The sequence below is a fragment of the Stegostoma tigrinum genome, chromosome 10 (genome assembly GCF_030684315.1).
Source record: "Stegostoma tigrinum isolate sSteTig4 chromosome 10, sSteTig4.hap1, whole genome shotgun sequence".
Taxonomy (NCBI): Eukaryota; Metazoa; Chordata; class Chondrichthyes; order Orectolobiformes; family Stegostomatidae; genus Stegostoma; species Stegostoma tigrinum.
The window spans coordinates 2,839,166-2,862,969 of record NC_081363.1 but is presented as its reverse complement, the minus strand read 5'-3'; the positions used below and the strand labels follow the sequence as shown (position 1 = coordinate 2,862,969).

Genomic DNA, 23,804 nt, shown 5'->3' with positions numbered 1-23,804 from the left:
ACTCACAAAATCAGACTTCCTTTCACTGAATCAAAGTTCTATCAAAAACAGGAACAGGAGTAGGCCATTCAGACCCTCAAGCGTGTTTGTCCAGTCAATGAGATCATGGCTGATCTATGGCCTAATACTTTTGCTTAACAAAAATTTATCATCTACCTCAGATTTAAAATTAACAACTGATCCAGAATCCACTGCCTACCTTGCTTATTTTCTGCAACACTTGGTAACTTTTTAAAGATTTACATTACCAGGACCCCAAACTCTTTAGACATCCATTGTATTTAACATCATATCATTTAGAAAAATTCTGCAAGCTATCCTTTTTTGGTTCAAAAAGGATACCCTCACACTTGCTGACATTGAACACCACCTGCCTAAGGTTTATCTATTCACTGGCACTAATCAATATGCCTTTGTAATTTTATGCTATCTTCCTCACAGTCTACAATGCCTTCTCACTTTGTGACATCAGCAAATTTGGTTCTAAGATTCTCTCTGCCATTATCCAAGTTGATAATAAATAAATGACTAATTGATGGTCAAACACAGATCCTTGTGAAACATCACTGTTCACATCCTGCCAATACGAGTATCTGCCCATTAACCCTACTATCTGCCACCTGCCATTTAACTAATGTCAGTAATTTGCCCTCACTTCTGTGGGCAAACCTTCATTAACAATCTCTTATATGGGACTTTATCAAATACCTTCTGGGAGGTCCATCAACAACATCCATCAACATTTCCCTGTCCACTACCTTAGACAGCTCTTCAACAAATTCAGTTTGTCAGGCATGATCAACTTGGCTCTCCCTGCTTAGGTGAAAATTTTCAATGTCTTCAGTTACCTCATCCTTGACCTTTCTCCTAAAAATTCATTTGTGGGATGTGGGCGTTGCTGGTTGGCCAGTTTAGTGTCCATCCCTAGTTGCCGTTGAGAAGGTGGTGAGCTGCCTCTTGAACTGTTGCAGTCCATCATCTGTAGGTTGATGCACAATGCCTTTAGGAAGGGAATTCCAAGATTTGGATGCAGCAACACTGAAGGAACAGCGATCTATTTCCAAGTCAGGATGGTGAGTGGCTTGGAGGGGAACTTGAAAGTGGTGGTGTTCCCATACATCTGCTATCTCTGTTCTTCTACATAGAAGGGGTTGTGGGTTTGGAAGGTGCTGTCTGAGGATCTTTGGTTAATTTCTACAGTGCATTTTATACATAATACACATCGCTGCTGCTGAGCGTTGGTGGTGATAGTGGTGGGAATGGGTGCTTGTGGGATGTGGTGCCAATCAAGCGGGCTGCTTCTGGATGGTACCTCCTCCCTCAGCCCCATCCCAGGCCCCAAGAAGACATTCCACATCAAGCAGATGTTCACCTGCACATCTGCCCATGTGGTATACGGCATCCACTGTACACGGTGTGGCTTCCTCTACATTGGGGAATCCAAGCGGAGGCTTGCGAACCACTTTGCAGAACAGCTACGCTCGGTTCGCAATAAACAACTGCACCTCTCAGTCGCGAATCATTTCAAATTCCCCCTCCCATTCCTCAGATGACATGTCCATCCTGGGCCTCCTGCAGTGCCACAACGATGCCACCTGAAGGTTGCAGGAACAGCAACTCATATTCTGCTTGGGAACCCTGCAGCCCCATGGTATCAATGTTGATTTCACCAGCTTCAAAATCTCCCCTCCCCCTACTGCATCCCAAAACCAGCCCAGGTCGTTCCCGCCTCCCTAACTTGTTCTTCCTCTCACCTACCCCATCCTCCCATCTCAAGCCACAACCCCCATCTCCTACCTACTAGCCTCATCCCACACCCTTGACCTGTCCGTCCCTCCCGATCTCCCACCTACACTCACCTCTACTAGCTCCATCCCCGTCTCTTAACTTGGTCTGTCTCCTCTCCACCTATCTTCTCCTCTATCCATCTTCAATCCGCCTCCCCTTCTCCCCCTCCCCCATTTCTGATAAAGGGTCTAGGCCCGAAACGTCAGCTTTTGTGCTCCTCTGATGCTGCTTGGCCTGCTGTGTTCACACAGCTCCATATTTTGTTATCTCGGATTTTCCAGCATCTGCAGTTCCCATTATCTCTGGTTCTGGATGGTGTCAAGCTTCTTGAGTGTTGTTGCAGCTGTACCCATCCAGGCAAGTGGGGAGTATTCCATCACACTCCTGACTTGTGCCTGGTAGATGGTGGGCAGACGTTGTGGGGTCAAGAGGGGAGTTACTTGCCTCAGTTTTCCCAGCTTCTGACCTGCTCTTGTAGCCAGTGCTAATGTGGTGAGTCAGTTGAGTTTCTGGTCAATGTTGAGTCCCAGAATGTTGATAGCTTGTGGGGGGGGTTTCAGGATGGTAACACCATTGAAGGTCAACAGGCGGTGGTTAATAGTCTTTTATTACTGATGGTCATAGCCTGGCATTTATGTGGCATAAATATTACTTGTCACTTGTCAGACCTAGCCTGGATATTGTCCAAATCTTGTAGCATTTGAAAATAGACTCCAATAATTTCCACACCACAGATGTTAGTCTAACCGATCTGTATTTCCCTGGTTTTCCCCAATCCCCCTGAAAACGTCTGCATGCTGTCTGTTAATCAATTTCGGATCCAATGCACCACATTGCTTTGCACCCCATCGGCTATTTATTCTATTTTATCCTCATTTCTTTGGTCAATAAAGTTCTATTTTGTGATTAAAGCGAAGCCTATAGCATTGTACGCCTATGTTTCAACAAGGGACCACTTTGTTAATCCCAAAGCAAAACAGAATATTATCTATCAAGTCAGATCCCAGTCTTGTAATAACATCAGCTGGGATCATAACAAAGCCCTTAGGCCATATGAGGATGGGAAATAATGTACCTCTGCCTCGAACAAAACTAGAGGCTTACAGAGGGCTGTCAAGACTGGGTTGTTAAGTAGATTGAAGGCCGAGATAGACATTTTAATCAGTAAGAGAATCAAGGGGTATGGTGAAAAGGCAGGAAAGTGGAGCTGAGGAATATCAGCCATGATCTCATGACGGACAGAATGGTCTATTTCCGCTCCTACAGTTTATGATCTTAAGGCTCTTATTTTCTTGATCAGTCTGCCATGAAGGACCTTCTAAAAACTTTGCTAAAGTCCATGCAGAAAACATTATCTCCCTCAACATTCCTCATGAACTCAAAATATTTAATCTAACTTGTCAAACATGACCATCCCTTCAAAAAAACTATACTAACTGTTCCTGATTAATCCATATCCAAGTGCAGATAAATCTGTCCCTCAGAATATTAATAACATCCCCACCACTCATGTTAGACTGACTGGCCTGTGATATCTTAGATCTATCCCTCCTGCCCTTTTTTAAACAGTGGGCAATATCAGCAGTCTGGGAGATAGCAAGAACTGCAGATGCTGGAATCAGAGACAACAGTGTGGAGCTGGAGGAACACAGCAGGTCAGGCAGCACCAGAGGAGCAGGCCAGTCAATTTTTCTCATCTGGACCCTTCACCAGAACTGTAGTGATGACTATTGTGCTCTTCTGGTGCTGCCTGACCTGCTGTGTTCCTCCAGCTCCACACTGTATTGACAGTATCAGCAGTCCTCCAGCCCCCTGGCACCTCATCTGTGGCCAGAGAGGATATGAACATTACTGTCAGGGTTCCTCAGCTTGGAATACATTTCATATGGGCTGTAGATTTATCTACTGTTAAGGCTGCTAAACCCAATAATACCTTCTCTCTCAATATCTTATAATATTTCACATTCATCCACCCTGATGTCAATAGTTACGTTGTCCTTTTCCACTGTGAAGGCCAATGCAAGGTACTCATTGAGTTGTGGCCATATCTTCTATGCTTTTCTGGTTAATTCCCTTAGTGACAGGAAACAGAGGGTGGTGGTAGAAGGCTGTTTGTGACACTAAAGGCCAGTGTCCAGTGGTTACCACAGAAATCAGTGCTGGGGCCCTTATTGTTTTGTGATGTATCTCAATGATATAGGTAAGACTGTCAGGAGGAATGAAAAGTTTGTAGATGACACAGAGGTTGCCCCAGATGGTGAGAGGAAAGTCTTTGGTTAACAGAGGACACAGGTAGGTTGATCAAATGGACATATCAATGGCAGATGAAATCTAATCCCAAAAAAGTGACAGACGATGCATTATGAAACAAGTAGGCAACAAAGCACTCAACAAATAGCAGGACATGAGGAAGCTCAGAGAAACAGAAGATTCTAGGGGTGCTAGCCCACAGATCCATGAAGGCAGTACATAGAACAGAGAACATAGAACAATACAGTGCAGAACAGGCCCTTCGGCCCTCGATGTTGCGCCGACCTGTGAACTAATCTAAGCCCCTCCCCCTGCACTATCCCGTAGAACAGGATAACATGGTGGTTAAGGCAGCATACAGGGCACTTGCCTTTTGAATAGAATATCCTTTATTGTCACTTGTACTCCAGTGCAGAAATACAGGAGTACAGTGAAAAGTTTTTACAACGGCTGCCTTTTAATGGTGCCACCTTAGGTACAAATCTTAGAGTTTTAAAAACAAAAAACAGCAGCAGCTGAGCACGTGGCACCAAGACCAAGTCCAGCAACTGTCCCACATTACACCAGCCTCCAGTCTGCACCTCACCGGCACTCAGCAGCAACAAGCTAAGTCTTGCTTTATTGGGACTCATTTCACACCGTTCCGGGACTTGGGATCCAAGCGCGGTGTTCCAGCACTCATCCTTGCACTGCTCGAGGACATGCAATTCATGCAGTGCCCTGGGGCTCACAACCCATGTGGTTTTCCGGCTCATTCCCGAGCTCAGACTCCAGGATGCGCTGCTCCAGTGACTTCCTGTCAGCACCGGTGCAGAGGAAAGCAGGTTGTTACGGGGGCGGGGTGGTGGGTGGGGTACTTAGGATGTGGTTGCACTGGAAGGGCTGCAAAGGAGATTCACCAGGATTAGCATATTTTAGCTATAAAGATTAGATAGGCACTGGAACACAGTGCCTGGGAGGGCAGTAGAAACAGGAAGCCTCACAAACTTTAAAATGAATGTGGATGAGCTACGGGGTCAAGTGCGGGAAAGTGGGATTAGTGTAGATAGGTCCGTGCAGACTTGATGGGCTGAAGGAGATAATGGATTCTCCAGCATCTGCAGTTCCCAAGATAACCAAGTGTGGAGCTGGATGAACACAGCAGGCCAAGCAGCATCTTAGGAGCACAAAAGCTGACATTTCAGGCCTAGACCCTTCATCAGAAAAGGCCTTTTTGTCTTTGAAAGTCAGTGGGGCATCAGAAACAGGAGCAACCTTCAAAGTGTATAACCCATGCATAAAACATCCAATGAGGATACAGCCTTGTACTCATTTCTCACACCATTTCTGAAGAAAATGCAAATGTTCTGCACAGCAACAGCATTTAAACGACATTCCCTGCAGAGTGGTCAGCAAACTCCCAAGGTGGGGTATAGTTAGGGTTAATGATGGGTGCCTTTCCATAGAATGGGGGATTTCAAGACTAGGAAGCACTTTAAGACGAAAGGAGAGAGATTTTAAAAAAAAGACATGGGGAATTTTTTCCCCCACCACAGTCAATAGTTTGTGTACGGAATGAACTTCCTGAGGAAGTGGTGGACGTGGGCACAATTATGACGTTTAAAAGTCAGCTGAATAAGTTCTTGAATGGGAAAGGTATGTCGGGATATGGGCCTGGAGCAGGCAGGTGGAACTAGTTTAGTTTGGAATTATGTTCAGCATGGACTGGTTAGACCAAAGGGTTTGTTTCTGTGCTGTATGGCTCCATGACACTGACCCTACCCTGCTACTTGCCATGATAACTGAGACTAACTTTATATCACAGATTTGTTCATTAAATTCAAATTCCTCTAGCTGCCATGGTTGGATTTAGATCCACATCCACAGCATTAGTCTGGGTTTCTGGATGATTAGCCCCGCCAGTGATATGAGCACAACATCACCGCCTCTCCCCCACAAAATACTTACCCATTTCCCTTGTGAACATTAAATACTAAATTTGCTTCCATCGCCCTTTCAAGTACTACATCCAAGATCACAACCTTGTTGTGTAAAAAAATGCTCTTTCCAAATCTCCTGCCAAATCTCTTTTACCAAATGCATTAAACCATTGACCTTCTGCAGTTTCTCTTTACTTATACAATCACAAAGGCTATTACAAATTAGGAGTTGAAGTAGACCATTTGGTCCCCCAAGCCTCTTCCGCCATTCGATCAGATCATGGCTGATCTGTTTGTGTTGCAAATTCCACATTCCCATCTACACCAATAATGCTCAACTCCCCTGCCTAAACAAGAATCTAACTCCAGCCTAAAAATAATTAATGAATGATTGATTTATCATCATGTCTCCCAAAGTACAGTGAAAAGCTTCGTTTACAAGCAGTACAGGCAGATCATAGTAAGCAAGGATGTACAGATCAAAAAACACCGAGAGGCATATAGGTTTTTTTTTTCTTTATTCATTCACAGGATGAGGGTGTCACTGACTAGGCAGCATTTATTGCCCATCCCTAATTGCCCATAGGACACTTAAGACACAACCACATTACTATCGGTCTGTAGGCCAGACCAGGTAAGGATGGCAGTTTCCTTCCCTAAAGGACATCAGTGAACCAGATCGAATTCCCCCACCCCACTGATAATCAGCAATGGATTTATAGTGTTTTTAACACTCTTAATTCCAGATATTTATTGAATTCAAACTCCACCATCTGCTGTGGCAGGATTCAAACCAGGTCCTCAGAACATCACATCTGGTCTCTGGATTAACAGTTCCACAATAATATCACTAGGCCATCACCTCCCTCTTGCACTGCACAGGGTTTTTGAGCTAATCGAGATCGACGTTAGCAAGATCAGCATTATTTGAAGGTTGAGTGTCCATTCATCAGTCTAATAACAGCCAGGAAGAAGCTGTTCCTGACCTGCTGGAGAGCGTGTTCAGACTTCTGTGTTTTCTCCCTGATGAAAGTGGTTGTAGGAAGTCATTACCAGGGTGCGATAGGTCTTTGATGATGTTGGCAGCCTTAACGCGGCAGCAAGCCACGTAAATAGAGTCGATAGATGGAAGGTTGGCTTCCACGAAGGTCTGGCCTGTGCACACCTTCTGTAGTCTCTTAGGGTCTTAGACAGAGCAGTTGCCATACCAGGCCACTGTGCACCTGGACAGATGCTTTCAATGGTGCATCTGTAGAAGTTGATCAAGGACCTTATGGACATGCCAAATTTCTTGAGCCACCTGAGGAAGGAGGTATTGTTGTTCCGTTTTGACTGTCGCATTTATGTGTGAAGTCCAGGACAGGTTGTCAGTTATCATCACTCCAAGGAACTGGATGCTGTTCACCCTCTCGACCTCAGCTCCGTTGATGTAGAGGGGGGTGTCTCCTCCTTTCCTTCCAAAGTTGATGATCAGTTCTTTAGTTTTGCCGACTTTAAGAGAGACAGGGGAGGTGATGGTCTAGTGGTATTATCGCTGGATTGTTAATCCAGAGACCCAGATAATGTTCTGGGGACCCACGTTCAAAATCCCAACAGATACCGGAATTTGAATTCACTAAATATCTGGAATTAAGAATTTAATGATGACCGTGAATCAATTGTCAGAAAAACCCATCTGGTTCACTAAAGTCCTTTAGGGAAGGAAACTGCCATCCTTACCTGGTCTGGCCTACGTCTGACTCCAGACCCAAAGCATTGCCCTTAACTGTCTTGTGGGCAGTTAGGGATGGGCAATAAATGCTGCCTGACCAGCGTCACCCTCATCCCATGAATGAATAAGGAAACAGGGGTTGTTTTCAATGCACCACATCACCAAGCCCTCTTTCTCCCTTCTGTATTCTGACTCGTCATTAAGCCATCTGTTGCAACCACAATGGTGTCATCATCGAACTTGTAGATGGCATTTGTTCAGAATTTGGTGACAGTCGTGTGTGTACAGCAGAGGGCTGAAGATGCATCCTTGCGGGGCTCTAGTGTTGAGTGGTATTGTGGGAGAGGTATCTTCACTTGATCGTGGTGATTTCCACTGTTCCAAAGTCGTACGGGCCTCAGATCAGAGAAAAACATTTCTCATTTCTAACCTAAAAAGGTGGCCCCTCATTTTAAAATAGTGTCCTCTAGTTCTAGACTGACCCAAGAGGGGAAACAACTTTTCCAGGTCCACCTTGTGAAAAGTGTCTCTACAGAGAACACTTCTATCAATTAATTTTCACTGCTCCAAGGACAATACCGATGTATCCCGTTTTACTTTCGCCAACATAACTGAAGCGCTCTCATTTCCGGTGCTGTTTTGATTCGATGTTGAACGTCAGTCATGTTCGTGGAATTATAATAGTGCGCAAATACAGAATTGTTGGAGATATACACAGAACAATTGCATATTCGCCTTTGGCAAACAAACTCTTCAGCCAATCTATTATAGGCTATCCTCAGTCATCAGAACGATAACAGTTAGTGCCTTGTCACACGGTATTTTCCTCACAGCTGTGTAAATATTGCTTCTTTGGGTGCAAGCGCTTTTGAACCTATCTCCACCATTGTCAGGCAGCGCCTTCCAAGAGCTAACCACAAATTCTACCGATTCACCATAAAAACTGCAGAAAACCAGCGCTGTCAGCGAAAATAAAAAGGTGACATCGAGCTTAAATACCGTTTCATAAAAACAAACACTTCCTTGCCGGATTTCAAGTCTAAGTGGCAATCAAGATAAAAATCTGTCAGATTTACTCAGATATTCTACACTCCCTGTAAAAAAAATAGCTTTGACATTTCATGAGGGAAAATCTAGATTCCTCCTAAATGCTCTGTGAATACCGATTTAAAGAAAATGCGGATTTTAAGCGGATGATTCGGCTCCAAAATTTTAAAAATTCAGCCATTTCAGAGGGCAGGATATAATATAAAAACACATGAATGTTGATGTCAGTCTGCACAGAGCCAGTCTCTGTCAATGCAAAGGCACAGGCTCTGGGTGGATTTTTATTCTTTGCAATGCGTTCCTTATATTGCAAGATGTGCAGGTTGGATGCAGTTAGGGTTGGGACTTTCCCCCAAAGCGATCGAGGGGACAGCCAGCCTGGGGAGAGGGGAGAATGGGGTTCTTACCTGGCACTGGGCCCCGGCTCCGCTGCTCTTTCTCCTCCTGCGCTTCCGCCTGAGGCTGCTTGTCAGCCCCTGGCACCCCTAGGTTCATCCCCATCTTCATCCCGCTCCGACACAACGTCCTCCCCACCTCTGAATGCCGCTCGACCGCCACCTCTTCCTCCGACAGCGGCTCCGCCTCAAGGGGACAGCGTCCAGCGGCCGCCCCGCTCGCCATCGTCAGTCACCGAACCGAAGAGGAAAGCGGACGGAAATAGCCGAGGACCGAACGTCTCATCCACGACCCGCCTCCTGGCGGAAATAGCCGAGTCATGACGGACATAACCGAGGATCCCGGCCAAAGACAACCTCTTCACGGAAACTGCCGAGGATCGACGGACGTTATCGAGGATCACGGGCCCGCCTCTTCCGTGAAACCGCTAAGGACAGTCATTGGAAGGAAAGGTGAGGCCCCGCCTCCATTTCTGGAAGGTGTCGCGATTTGGGACCCGAAGAAGTAGCGAGGCCCCGCCCCCATCATCAACAGGAGCCGGACTTCCTGATGTGCAGACTGAAAAGAAAATCCTGTCAAAACTTGATTCAACATTCTTATTGCATATCTCCGGAGTGCACACGAAAAACAATGACAGAAACTGCAGCTGGTCGGAGTTCGATCTCCCCCGCGGCATCCCGGAAAAAGGGGACGTGGTGCCGGATGGAGGCGTTGGGGGCTTCGTGGTTACCGGGGTAGCCGTTACGTAGCAGCTTGGTCTCCTAGCAATGGTTGCTGTGGTGATGGGGCCCAGTCGGCAAGCGCTGAGCCCGGATGGCCAGGTACCCGTGCTCCGGGGAATGTCGCTGCGGCTGTCACCCGCTGGTGGTGCCCCGTAGTCAGCGCTGGAACGAGAAGGAGGTGGGCAACTGGATCCAGAAACTGGGCTTCCCCCAGTACAAGGTGAGCGCCAGGGGACTGCTACACACACTGAAGTTTGTGACACATGGCCTTGCCCGGACAAAGCGATGCTGCCTGTTGCTGCTCATATTTTTTCGAATATGAGTATGATCCATCCCGAAGAATCTTCTCCAATAATTTCCCTACCACTGACAAAAGGCTCACCAGCCTGTTATTTCCTGATTATCCCAGTTGTCCTTCTTAAACAAAGGAACAACATTGGCTATTCTCTGGGTTCTCTCATCTAACTAAAGAGGATGCAAAGATTTCATAGATCAGAGATAATGGGAACTGCAGATGCTGGAGAATTCCAAGATAACAAAGTGTGGAGCTGGATGAACACAGCAGGCCAAGCAGCATCTCAGGAGCACAAAAGCTGACGTTTCGGGCCTAGACCCTTCATCAGAGAGGGGGATGGGGGGAGGATTCTGGAATAAATAGGGAGAGAGGGGGAGGCGGACCGAAGATGGAGAGTAAAGAAGATAGGTGGAGAGAGTACAGGTGGGGAGGTAGGGAGGGGATAGGTCAGTCCAGGGAAGACGGACAGGTCAAGGACGTGGGATGAGGTTAGTAGGTAGCTGGGGGTGTGGGTTGGGGTGGGAGGAAGGAATGGGTGAGAGGAAGAACCGGTTAGGGAGGCAGAGACAGGTTGGACTGGTTTTGGGATGCAGTGGGTGGGGGGGAAGAGCTGGGCTGGTTGTGTGGTGCAGTGGGGGGAGGGGACGAACTGGGCTGGTTTTGGGATGCGGTGGGGGAAGTGGAGATTTTGAAGCTGGTGAAGTCCACATTGATACCATTGGGCTGCAGGGTTCCCAGGCGGAATATGAGTTGCTGTTCCTGCAACCTTCGGGTGGCATCATTGTGGCACTGCAGGAGGCCCATGATGGACACGTCATCTAGAGAATGGGAGGGGGAGTGGAAATGGTTTGTGACTGGGAGGTGCATCTAAAGAATGGGAGGGGGAGTGGAAATGGTTTGCGACTGGGAGGTGACCCAGCAATTTCCTCACCTGCCTCCCTCAGTTTTCTCAGATAGATACCATCAGGGCCTGATTTGTTTACCTTAATGCTTTTCGAAACATCGAACACAACTTCTTCTTTTATATTGACATGCCCCAGAATATCAACATACCCCTCCCGAAACTCACCATCTATCATGTCCTTCTCCTTGTGAATACTGATGCAAAGTATTCATTAAAGACCTCACTCATTTCCTCCGGCTCCCAATCATAAATTTCCTCCTTTATTCTTGAGTGGACCTACCCTTTCCCCCAACCATTGTGTTATATATGTGTAAAATGCCTTGGGATTTTCCTTTAATCCTGTTTGCCAAGGATATTTCATGGCCCCTTTTAGCCCTCCTATTCTCCTTGTTTAAATTCTTTCTGGCTATCTCAATTTTTGAGGGGTCTGTCTTCAGTTGCCTAAATCTTATATGCGCCTCCTTTTTCTTTTTGACTTAGCTCTCTATTTCTCTTATCATCCAAGATTCCCAAATCCTGCCATTCTTATCCTTCATTTTCACAGGAACATGTTGGTCATGAACTCTAATCAACTGGTGCTTTAAAAGATTCCCATATGCCAGATGTGGATTTACCGTCAAAGAGTCACCCCAATCTACATTCCCCAGTTACTGCCAAATATTTTAATAATTAGCCTTCTTCCAACTTAGTATCGAGTCAAGGCTACTCCCCAAAATTGGTCCAAAATGCCCTTTGTTCAAGTTTTTATCAGCTCTGATTGCTGTCTTCGGCCTCTCTGATTTTGATTCCCGGTTGCTGCTCAAGGTAAAGCTGCTACTCGAACTGACAGTTGTAGTGACTGCTTCAACTTCCCTGGGAATCCTCCTCAGTTGCTTCTCATCCATTGCCTCTGTGCGATACTGTTCCTCTTATTGACCACCAGGTCCTCTGCAGTTCCCTTTTGTGTTGTGGTGATGAACCAGAGTCTCCCAGCTTCCTTCTCAGTCAGTTCTCACCATCAACTTTGAAGACTTACCCGATTTGAAATCGTATCTCTGCTTTCTGCCCACAGATGCTGCCCAACCTGAGTTTTTCTAGCAATTTCTGTTCTTGATCCTCAAATGTAATAATTTGAAGATTACCTGCAGTGCCATCTGCAAATTAGTTCAGAAATAAGTGGACAAGGCAGATGAATGTGTAGCTGGAAAGATGGTGCAGGAGGGAGGGCTTGAGATTCCTGTGTTCCATTGGAAATGACTTTACAATAATGACACTTGTACAAGCTGGACAGATTGCTTCTGAACAGAGCTGGGACGAAGGTCCTTATGGGGTATTTTGCTCGTGCTTTTGTTAAGGCTTCAAACTAACTTGGCACAGGTGTGGGAACCAAGAAAGAACAGCAGAAGAGAATTTCAGGATTTGTATACTTTCTCGGGATATAACTGAAACAAGCATAGAGAATAGTAAGTTAATAGGTGAAGTCAGAGTAAGGGCTAAATAACAGTCATACAATGAATGAATTAAGAAAATTCACATTAGCATTCTCCTTGGGCAGTCTATCAGGACTGCAGATGAGTTCAATGAATTCTGAAATGCTTGAAAAGTATATTACACAATCTGCAGAATCTGTCACGTGCGCTTTGTGTAAAATGGTGTTTGACAGATTGTATGCTCTTTCTGATGCCTGAACTTTGCTAGTACACATTCCTGATGAAGAAGATAGCCATGGAGCTGATGAATAGAACAAAGAACAATACATCACAGGAACATGTCCTTTGGCCCTCCAAGCCTGCACCAACACATTTTGTCCTTCCGTACTAAAACTGTCTTCATTTACAGGATCCGTATCGCTCTATTCCCTTCCTAGTGATGTATTTGTTCAGATGTTTCTCGAATGCTGTTATTGTGTCGACTTTGACCACCACCACTGGCAACACGTTCCATGTTCGCATCATCCTTTGTGTGAAAAACTTGCTTTGTGTATCTCTTTTAAACTTAACCCCTCCCTGCTCACCTTGAACCTGTGTCCCCTAGTAACTGACCCCTCCAACCTCCACCCTTTCATAGAACATTACAATGCAGTACAGGCCCTTCAGCCCTCAATGTTGCACCAACCTGTGAAACCAATCTGAAGCCCATCTAACCTGCACTATTCCATTATCATCCATATGTTTATCCAATGACCATTTAAATGCCCTTAAAGTTGGCGAGTCTACTGCTGTTACAGGCAGGGTATTCCACGCCCTTACTACTCTGAGTATAGAACCTACCTCCGACATCTGTCCTACATCTATCACCCCTCAATTTAAACCTATGTCCCCTCGTGCTATCCATCTCCATCCGAGGAAAAAGGCTCTCACTGTCCACCCTATCTAATCCTCTGATCATCCTGTATGTCTCTATTACGTCACCTCTTAATCTCCTCTTTAATGAATACAGCCTCAAGTCTCTCAGCCTTTCCCCATAAGACCTTCCCTCCATACCAGGCAACATCCTGGTAAATTTCCTCTGCACACTTTCCAGTGCTTCCACATCCTTCCTATAATGCGGCGACCAGATTTGTATGCAATACTCCAAGTGTGGCCGCACCAGAGATTTGTACAGCTGCAACATGACCTCATAGCTCCGAAACTCAATCCCCCTACCAATAAATCCTAACACATCGTACACCTTCTTAACAACCCTATCAACTCGGGTGGCAACTTTCAGGGATCTATGTACATGGACACCGAGATGTCTCTGCTCATCCACACTACCAAGATTCTTACCATTACTCCAGTACACTGTATTCCTGTTACTCCTTCCAAAGTGAATCATCTCACACTTTTCCGCATTAAACTCAATTTTCCACCTCTCAGCCCATCTCTGCAGCTTATCTATGTCCCTCTGTAACCTGCAACGTCCTTCCGCACTATCCACAACTCCACCGATTTTAGTGTCATCCGCAAATTTACTGACCCATCCTTCTACACCCTCATCCAGGTCATTTTTAAAAATGACAAACAGCAGTGGCCCCAAAACAGATCCTTGCGGTACACCACTAGTAACTGAACTCCAGGATGAATATTTCCCATAAACCACCACCCTCTGTCTTCCAGCTAGCCAATTTCTGATCCAAACCGCTAAATCACCCTCAATTCCATGCCTCCGTATTTTCTGCAATAGCCTACCATGGGAACCTTATTAAACGCTTTACTGAAATCCATATACACCACATCAACCGCTTTCCCCATATCCACCTGTTTGGTCATCTTCTCAAAGAACTCAGTAAGGTTCCCTTCACAAAACCGTGTTGACTATCCCTAATCAAATTATGCCTTTCTAGATCGTTACAAATCCTATCCCTTATAATCCTTTCCAACACTTTACCCACAACCAAAGTAAGGCTCACTGGTATATAATTACCAGGGTTGTCTCTACTCCCTTTCTTGAACAAGGGGACAACATTTACTATCCTCCAGTCTTCTAACACTATTCCTGTAGACAATGACAACATAAAGATCAAAGCCAAAGGCTCTACAATCTCCTCCCTAGCTTCCCAGAGAATCCTAGGATAAGTCCCATCTGCCTCAGGGGACTTATCTATGTTCACACTTCCCAGAATTGCTAACAGCTCCTCATGAACCTCAATCCCGTCTTGTCTAGTAGCCTATATCTCAGTATTCTCCTCGACACCATTGTCTTTTTCCTTTGTGAATGCTGATGAGAAATATTCATTTAGTGCCGCCCCTATCTCTTTGGACTCCACACACAATTTCCCACTACTGTCCATGACTGGCCCTAATCTTACTGTACTCATTCTTTTATTCCTTACATACCTATTGAAAGCTTTAGAGTTTTCCTTGATCCTACTTGTCAAAGACTTCTCATGTCCCCTCCTGGCTCTTCTTAGCTCTCTCTTTAGGTCCTTCCTGGCTCTTCTTAGCTCTCTCTTTTGGTCCGTCCTGGCTAACTTGTAACGCTAAAGCGCCCTAACTGAACCTTCACGTCTCATCTTTACATAAACCTCCTTCTTCCTCTTGACAAGAGATTTGACTTGTTTAGTAAACCACGGTTCCCTCGCTCGACCACTTCCTCCCTGCCTGACAGGTACACACTTATCAAGGACACGCAGTAGCTGTTCCTTGAACAAGCTCCACATTTCAATTGTGCCCAGCCCCTGCAGTTTCCTTCTCCATCCTATGCATCCTAAATCTTGCCTAATCGCCTCATAGTTGCCTTTCCCCAGCAATAACTCCTGCCCTGCAGTATATACCTATCCCTAGTAAGTAAACATAACCAAATTGTAGTTACTATCACCAAAGTGCTCAACTACTTCCAAATCTAACATCTGGCCAGTACCCAGTACCAAATCCAATGTGGCCTCACCTCTTGTTGGCCTATCTAGTACTGTGTCAGGAAACCCTCATGCACACACTGGACAAAAACCGACCCATCTAAAGTACTCGAACTACAGCATTTCCAGTCAATATTTGGAAAGTTAAAGTGCCACGTAACAACTACCCTGTTACTTTCACTCTGATCCAGCATCGTCTTTGCAATCCTTTCCTCCACATCTCTGGAACTTTTCGGAGGCCTATGGAAAACTCCCCACAGGGTGAACTCTACTTTCCTGTTTCTCACCTCAGCCCACACTACCCCAGTATTCGAGTTCTCCTCAAAAGTCCTTTCTGCCACCGTAATACTGTCCTTGACTAACAATGCCACACCTCCCCCTCTTTTACCACCTTCCCTGATCTCACTGAAACATCTAAACCCTGGAACCTGCAACAACCATTCCTGTCCCTGCTCTATCCCTGTGTCCGAAATGACCACAACATCGAAGTCCCAGGTACCGACCCATGCTGCAAGTTCACCCACCTTATTCTGGATGTTCCTGGCATTGAAGTAGACACACTTCAAACCACCTTCCTGCCTGCTGGTACACTCCTGCAACCTTGAAACCTTATTTATGATCTCAGTACTCTCAACCTCTTATACACTGGAGCTACAATTCAGATTCCCATCCCCTTGCTGAATTAGTTTAAACCCTCCCGAACAGCATCAGCAAATTTCCCTCCAGAATGTCAGTACCCCTCTGGTTCAGGTGTAGACCATCCTGTTTCTAGAGGTCCCACCTACCCCAGAATGAGCCCCAATTATCCAGGTATCTGGAATCCCTCCCTCCTGCACCATCCCTGTAGCCACATGTTCAGCTGCTCTAAGATAACAAAGTGTGGAGCTGGATGAACTGGCTGACGCAGAAAGGTTTTCTGATGCAGGGTCTAGGCCCGAAACTTCAGCTTTTGTGCTCCTAAGATGCTGAGTGGCCTGCTGTGTTCATCCAGCTCCACACTTTGTTACCTTGGATTCTCCAGCATTTGCAGTTCCCATTATCTCTGTTCAGCTGCTCTCTGTCCCTATTCCTCACCTTGCTAGCATGTGGCACGTGTAACAAACAAACTCTGTTAGTTCTAGCTCTAAGCTTCCATCCTAGCTCCTTGAATTTCTGCCTTAAATCCCCATCCCTTTTCCTACCTATGTCGTTGGTGCCTATGTGGACCACGACTTGGGGCTGCTCCCCCTCCCCCTTAAGGATCTCGAAAACATGATCAAAAACATCACGGACTCTGGCACCTTGGAGGCAACACACACAAGTTTCTCTCGTTCCCACAGAATCTCCTATCTGTTTTCCTTACTATGGAGTCCCCAATGACTAATACTCTCCACCTCTCCCCACTTCCCTTTTGAGCAACAGGGACAGTTAAAGTGCCACGTGCAATTCTGTGCCAGACTCTGTACTCCATGGCCTACCCTTGGTAAGTCATCCCCCTCAACAGTATCCAAAACGGTATACTTGTTATTGAGGGGAACGGCCACAGGGTACCCCTGCACAGATTGCCTGTTCCCTTTTCATCTCCTGACTGTAACCCATCTACCTTCTTCCTGTATTTGAGGTGTGACTACCTCCCTGTAACTCCTCTCAGTTACCCTCTCAGCCTCCCGAATGATCCAAAGTACATCTAGCTCCAGTTCCCTAACGTGGTTTCCGAGGAGCTGGAGTTGGGTGCACTTCCCGCAGATGTAGTCAGCAGGGACACTAGTGGTGACCCTTACCTCCCACATTCTGCAGGAGGAGCATTCAACTGCCCTAACATCCACTCCCACTGTTCTGAATTCCACAAAAAAAAACTGGTAACCTTACCAAATCGGCACTCAGAACCTTTTTTTTGGTTCGAGGAGGAGGATGGGTGGGAGACACTACCTAAGTAGTGTTTCGGGTAAAGCAACTGCCCAAATATATTACCTCACTTACTCAGCCATCCAATGTCTGCTCCAGCTCAGCGTGCACTCCGCCTTTTCACGAGGTAAGTTTTTAAAGGATTAACTTACATTCCCGGCAGCGCCTGGTCCTCACTTTTCTAATTGAAAAGCTTACCTTCCCAGGCTGCCCTCCCGGACTCCCACCGCTGAAACAACTGAAAGGCCGCAGTCACACGAGGTAAGACTTTTCTAATCGAAAAGCTTACCTTTTCAGGCTGCTGTCCTGGACTCCCACCGCTGAAACAACTGAAAAGGTCTTCTCTATCCATGCCATTCACAATCTTATAACCTCATATCAGATCACACCTCAACCTCCTGCATTCCAGTGAAAACAAACCCAGTCTATCCAACATTCATTCAAATCTAAAATTCTCCATACCAAGCAACATGCACCCTGTTTTCTGTACCCTCTCCGAAACTGCCACATTCTTCTGGCACAGAATTGTGCACATTATTCCAAATGTGGTCTAACTAAAGTTCTATAAAGCTGCAACATAACTTGTCTATCCTTCTATTCAATGCCACTTCCAGTGAAGACACAGCCTTAGATTAAAGGGAAGACCTTTTAGAACAGAAATAAGGAGAAACTTCTTCAGCCAGAGAGTGGTGAATCTATGGAATTCACTGCCACAGAAGGCTGTGGAGGCCAGGTCATTGAGTACATTTAAGACAGACATAGATAGGTTCTTGATTATCAAGGGGATCAAGGGTTACGGGGAGAAAGCAGGAGAGTGAGATTGCGGAACTTATCGGCCATGATTTGAATGGAGGAGGAGGTTGATGGGCCGAATGGCCTAATTTCTGCTTCTATGTCTTATGTCTTTTTTTATTACATTATCTACCTGTGTTGTGACCTTCAGTGATCTGTGGACCTGCACATCCAGAGCCTTCTTCATATCAATACTCCTAAGGGTTCTGCCATTCACTGTATAATTTCCACCTATATTTCCCTCTTCGAAATTGCATCATCTCACATTTGTCTGGATTAAATTCCAAATGCCATTTTTCTGCCCATGCCTCCAACTGACTTATATCTTGTTCTATTCTCTGACAATCTTCCTCACTGTCCACAATTCTGCCAATTTTTGTGTCATCCGCAAACTTACTAATTAGATCAGCCCTGTTTTCCTCCAAATCATTTACATGGACCACAAACAGCAGAGGTCCCAGCACTGATCCCTGTGGAATGCCACTAGTCACAGCCCCCCATTCCAAAGAGCATCCTTCCACCACTACCCTCTGTCTCCAATGACTAAGCCAGTTCTGTATCCTTCATATGAGCTCACCCCAATACCATGTGACATCACCTTTTGTCACAATATTCCCTCTGTTCTCCTCTGAACTATGGGCTGACCGTTCCGTAATAGCAGGTTCTTCTACAATACCCTTCATACCCAAGCTGACTGCAAAGTCCACTCCCAGAATGTAAATGAGTGATGTCTCAGCACTCTCTGTTTGGTTACATTGGTCAGATGTACACTTAAGGTAAGCTTAAAGTTCATAAAATGCATGTCCTGATCATTTATTTTGGGTAGATACACCTGGGCAAATACACACACTGGCAGCATTACATGTAGGCAAACATATACCAGAGTAAATGTACACTCAGACAAATACGCCTGGGCAATATCTTTCAGAGCAAACATATACCTGAGGATATATCCATCCAGGCAAATACATTCCTTTGCCAAATCTGCTGAATGTGAAATATAAAATTGACTAAATACACCCAGGGTAAATATATATTAGGGGAAATATGCTCCTGTGAGAGTTATACTTCCAAAGAAATATATCGGACCCAAAACTCTGATTTTCTCTTTATAGATGCTGCCAGATCTGTTGAGCTTTTCCAGCAACTTCTATTTTTGTTCCTCATTTACAGCATCCACAGTTTTCTTGGTTTTTAAAAATACTTTACGTTAAGTATACTTGACAAAATACTCAGCAAAGAAAATATCCACTTGAGCAAAATATATTCTCAAGAAGACATTTACTTGTCCTTGAGCAGTGAAATACACTTGCAGATATTCCACCAAAATTCCTCTCAGTAAATATCCCCAGCAACTTTATTCCAAACCTTGGTTAAATATATCCCCAAGAAAATATTCTCCTGAGGAACCATATCCCTGGGAAAACAGACTAATTACACACCCCAAGGTGAATATAACAATTAGATACCTCCAGCACTTATGTTCCCAGCAAAAATACTCCTGGATAAATACACCCCAAAAAATACACTGAGTAAACAGCTCAGACTATTTGACTCCCCCAGTTCTGATTATCAACGATACCATTTTCTAGCTGTTACTGAAATGCACCCAGAAACCCAGTGTCACCCATCCTCCTCACTGCCCATTTCGATTTGATAGCAACTCTTGTGTAATGTTTTTCTGTCCTTTCTTCCAGGACTGTTTTATATCAAACAGAATCACCGGCAGGAAACTTATTTTCGTCAACTGTTCCACCTTGCCTCGTATAGGAATCACAGACTTTGAACATATGAAGGTCAGTTGGCAAGTTTGAGGAAACATTTGACCAAAAGCTGTTGGTGCCATCTCATAGTCAGATGCTATGTCCTTAATGCTTATGTTCTCGATAGAAACTTGCACATCCATATTTTCATTAGAAACTCTACCACCCATTCCCATTAGCTGTTAACAAATCTGAGGATGACAGGTCTCAGCAGACAGTTCCTAGAAAAGGTATTAACTTAGGTGTAGTAACACCAGATGGTTTATATTAAAGCCTGTCAACGTCAGCTAGTTACACTGGATCACATTCTGTGGCCATTGGTAGTGCTGCAGTACCCTTCATTGCCAAGTAACATAATTACAAATTGATCAGTTTACATGGACTAATTCTACTAAGTTTACATAGGAGTTTCAAATTGAAAATTTGACTAGTGCAAAGAATATGCTGACATGAGGCCCGTCCATTTCACAGGTGGACATATAAGTTTCCGTGGCATTATTTTGAAGAGAAGCAGGGGAATTCTCCCTTGATTAATATCATTAAAATAAATGATCTGGTCTTTATCACAGTGCTGAATCTGGGAGTAATTTGACTGTCAAATTTCCCACATTACAACAATGATACATTCCAAATGTATTTAATTGGCTAAGAAGCACTTTGAGATCTCTGGTGATTGTGAAAACTGCTATTTTGGTGCAAACTATTGAACTGGAAAGGGTTGAGAAAAGATTTGCCAGGATTTTACTGGGAATGGAGAGTTTGAGTTATATCTATAGGCTGGATAGACTGGGAATTTTTCACTGGACTGTGAGAAGTCAAGGGATGACCTGATCGAAGTTTATAAAATTTGAGTGACGTAGAGATGGTGAATAGTAAAAGGTCTTTTCCATGAGTGTGGGAGTTCAAAACTAGGGGCATATTTTTTAAGGTGAGAAGAGAAAAATTTAAAAGGGACATGAAGGGAAACCTTTTAACACAGAGAATGGTTAGTGTGTGGAATGAACTGCAAGTAGTGGATGCAGATACTAGTTATAACTTTTAAAAGACATTTGGATAAGTACTGAATAGGAAAGGTTTGGAGGCATATTGACCAAATGCAAGCAGATGGGACTAGTTTAGTTTGGGAACATGGTCGGCATGGACTAGTTGGACTGAAGTGTCCATTTCCATGCTGTGTGACTCCATGACTCTTCTCTTTCCTTTTGCATTTAAATAGCTATAAGCATGGGGAGGGGCAGCAAAATACAGTTATACAACTCACTGATATGTCTGCTCCTCTGCAGTTCTGATTCCTGTGAATCCTTGATTTTAATCATTCACCATTGGTGAGCACATCTTCAGCTCCAGAATTCCCTCACTAAATTTCTCTGACTTTCTCACTTCATCTTTAAGATGCTCATTGTGCTTTTGCTAACTCATCTCAATATCTCCATAAGTGGCTCAATTGCAAATTTTGTTTTTTTTAAAAATTCATTTGTGGATGTAAGGGTTTTTGGCTTGAGCAGCATTTATTGTCCATCCCTAATTATGCTATTTACTTCAACCACTTCAATCCTGCACAGTAGGGACGCTGAAGTGCTATAAGTGAGGGAGTTCCAGGATTTTGACTCAACAACAGTGATTGCGCTCTTGTTAAATGACAAATGTTTTTAGTACTTTAAAGGCACCATATCAATGCAAAGTGCTCTTGTTTTAGGTGATTTCCCATGCAATTCAGAAGCTGCTGGACATTGAGGAACCACTCTGGTGTCGGAGCATTTCCAAACCCCACAGAGATCCCATGGGGCTGTTCCTGGAGCGCAAAGCTCCAACAGGCCGGAGAGCTGATGCACTAACACTAGAAGAGTTCCTGAAGGAAATAGATGAGTGAACCGATCCACACTGCAAGCACAAATTGGGAAGCATCTTGCCAGCTGTAAAGATCTCAAGCAAACGTCAGGCTTTTCAAAGTGGGATCCCAGAGCCTAGAGAGACCAATAAGAATGGGATTCCAGGCTGTCCGGGTTATCAAATTTCTGTATTTCACGTGATGCAGTATTATGGTATTCTTGCTGCCATGTCATTGTGTGTGTGTCTTTGGTCAGTGATCTGGTCACCGATTCTTGTCACTAGTCACCACATTTATGAATTTCTACTTCATTACGTCCTGTGATAGGGTTGCACTGAAGTACTTAATATACACCACAAAACCCACCAGTTCTAAATTGGGAACTAGCCAGGTATTTTCACTAAATGTAGTGTTTGACACCAGCAAAACTGATTCATATTCAGACCGAAACATTTTGAGTGGTGTAAATGTTCTGACAGTTAACAGTTATCGGTAGGAGCAGATTGTCTGTTTAGAGGCTGTATAAAATATCCACTGTATCTCCACCTAGCTCCAATAGTTAAATCTATTACATGTACTTGTTACAAGCTAAAATACCACCCTAGATCTGAAACAAGTAATTTAGGTTCATGTTACAATCCTTACTGATGATGGTTAGACGAAGATGATGTGAGATTTGTAGCATCAAGTGCAATTATGCTCACCCAAATTCAGGGAGATGCAGACAAGGAGACATTACATTTCAAAATATCAGGTTCCACCACTGTTCCACATCTCTCCCAAGCCTTCCATGATCTCTGATTTATCAGAATGTCCAGCCAGTCCTGCATGATCAGAAATTTCCTGCAAAATGGGAACAGCAAAGCCATTGTCTTTGATTCTTACCGGAAAATGGATTCCCTAAACATGACTTCTTCTTGTCTCTGGGCATTGTTTGAGGCTGAACAGGACTGTTTGCTGCCCTATCCTGGAATACTTTTCTGACTACATGGCAACCCCTTTGCTAAGACTACCTATATTTTTACCTCTTTAACATTGGCATAAGTGGGGAGGAAGTGGCATAATGATAATGTCACCGGATTTGGAATCCTGAACCCTGGGCTAATGTTTTGGGACGTGGGTTTGAATCTGATCATAGCGGATTGTAAAATTTAAATTTGATTTTATTAACAAATCTGGAATGAAAAGCTATCCAAATGGTGATCATGTAACCACTTTTGATTGTTGTGCATGTCACTGATGTCCTTTAGGGAAGAACTGGGTACTGTGTAACGAGAAGGGAATCATTGCCAAACTAGCAATGTGAGGCCCCTTGAAGATGAGTGACCAAAACGTGTTAGAATTGTTAATCAAGATGGAGAATGAGGTAGTTGATTCGGAGACAAGGGTGCGGAATCTGAATAAAGGAAACTATGAAGATATAAGGAGCGAGTTGGTCTTGATAGTTTGGGGAGGGTTACCGAAAGGAATGACAATGGATAGGCAATGGCAAACATTCAAAGAACTCATGGGGGAACTGCAACAACTGTTTATTCCTGGACAAAAACAAAGTTGCTGGAAAAGCTCAGCAGGTCTGGTGGCAGCAGCTGTGAAGGAAAAAACAGAGTTGACGTTTTGGGTCCGGTGACCCTTCTGAGCAAGTTATGAGAAAGGGTCCCCAGACCTGAAATGTTTCTATAGGTATGTGAAGAGAAAGAGATTGGCAAAAACAAATGTTGGTAACCTACAGATTGAGATGGGGGCGTGTATAATAGGGACAAGAAATGGCTGAGCAACTGAATACGTACTTTGGTTCTGTCATCAGAAAAGAGGACACAAATCAGATACCAGAAATGTTGAGAAGTGCAAGATTTAGGGAGAGGGAAGAATTGAGGGAGATCAATATTAGGAGAGAAATGGCTGTGAAAATTGATGGGATTGAAGACATAAATCCCCACAGCCTGATAAACTACATCCCAGGAGAGCTACAGAAGTAGCGCTAAAAATAGTGGATGCATTGGTGGTCATCTTCCAGGATTCCATTGACTCTGGAACAGGTCCTGTAGATTGGATGGTAGTTAATGTCACTCCAATTTTCAAAAATGAAGGTAGAGAGAAAACAGAATTATAGACCAATAAGTCTAATATCAATCGTGGAGAAAATTCTCGAATCCATTATCAAGGACTTTATAGCGCAGCTTTTAGAAAGTA

General features: G+C 44.5%; 2 protein-coding genes across 2 annotated transcripts in view; one reads left to right on the top strand and one right to left on the bottom strand.

The window, feature by feature from the left end:
* Positions 1-9,385, bottom strand: part of tmed8 (transmembrane p24 trafficking protein 8) — a 28,711-nt gene extending 19,326 nt beyond the window's left edge. Inside the window, exon 1 of the mRNA XM_048538383.2 lies at positions 9,123-9,385. Coding sequence (XP_048394340.1) covers positions 9,123-9,336 — 214 coding nt within the window. The 5' untranslated portion in view covers positions 9,337-9,385. The remainder of the gene's footprint in view (positions 1-9,122) is intronic.
* A 473-nt stretch (positions 9,386-9,858) lies between these two features.
* On the top strand, positions 9,859-23,038 carry LOC125455670 (sterile alpha motif domain-containing protein 15-like). The gene is made up of 3 exons (XM_048537963.2): positions 9,859-10,053; positions 19,721-19,819; positions 21,483-23,038. The coding sequence occupies exons 1-3, from the start codon at positions 9,925-9,927 to the stop codon at positions 21,654-21,656; spliced, it is 402 nt and encodes a 133-aa protein (XP_048393920.1). The 5' UTR covers positions 9,859-9,924; the 3' UTR covers positions 21,657-23,038.
* The last annotated feature ends 766 nt before the right edge of the window (positions 23,039-23,804 follow it).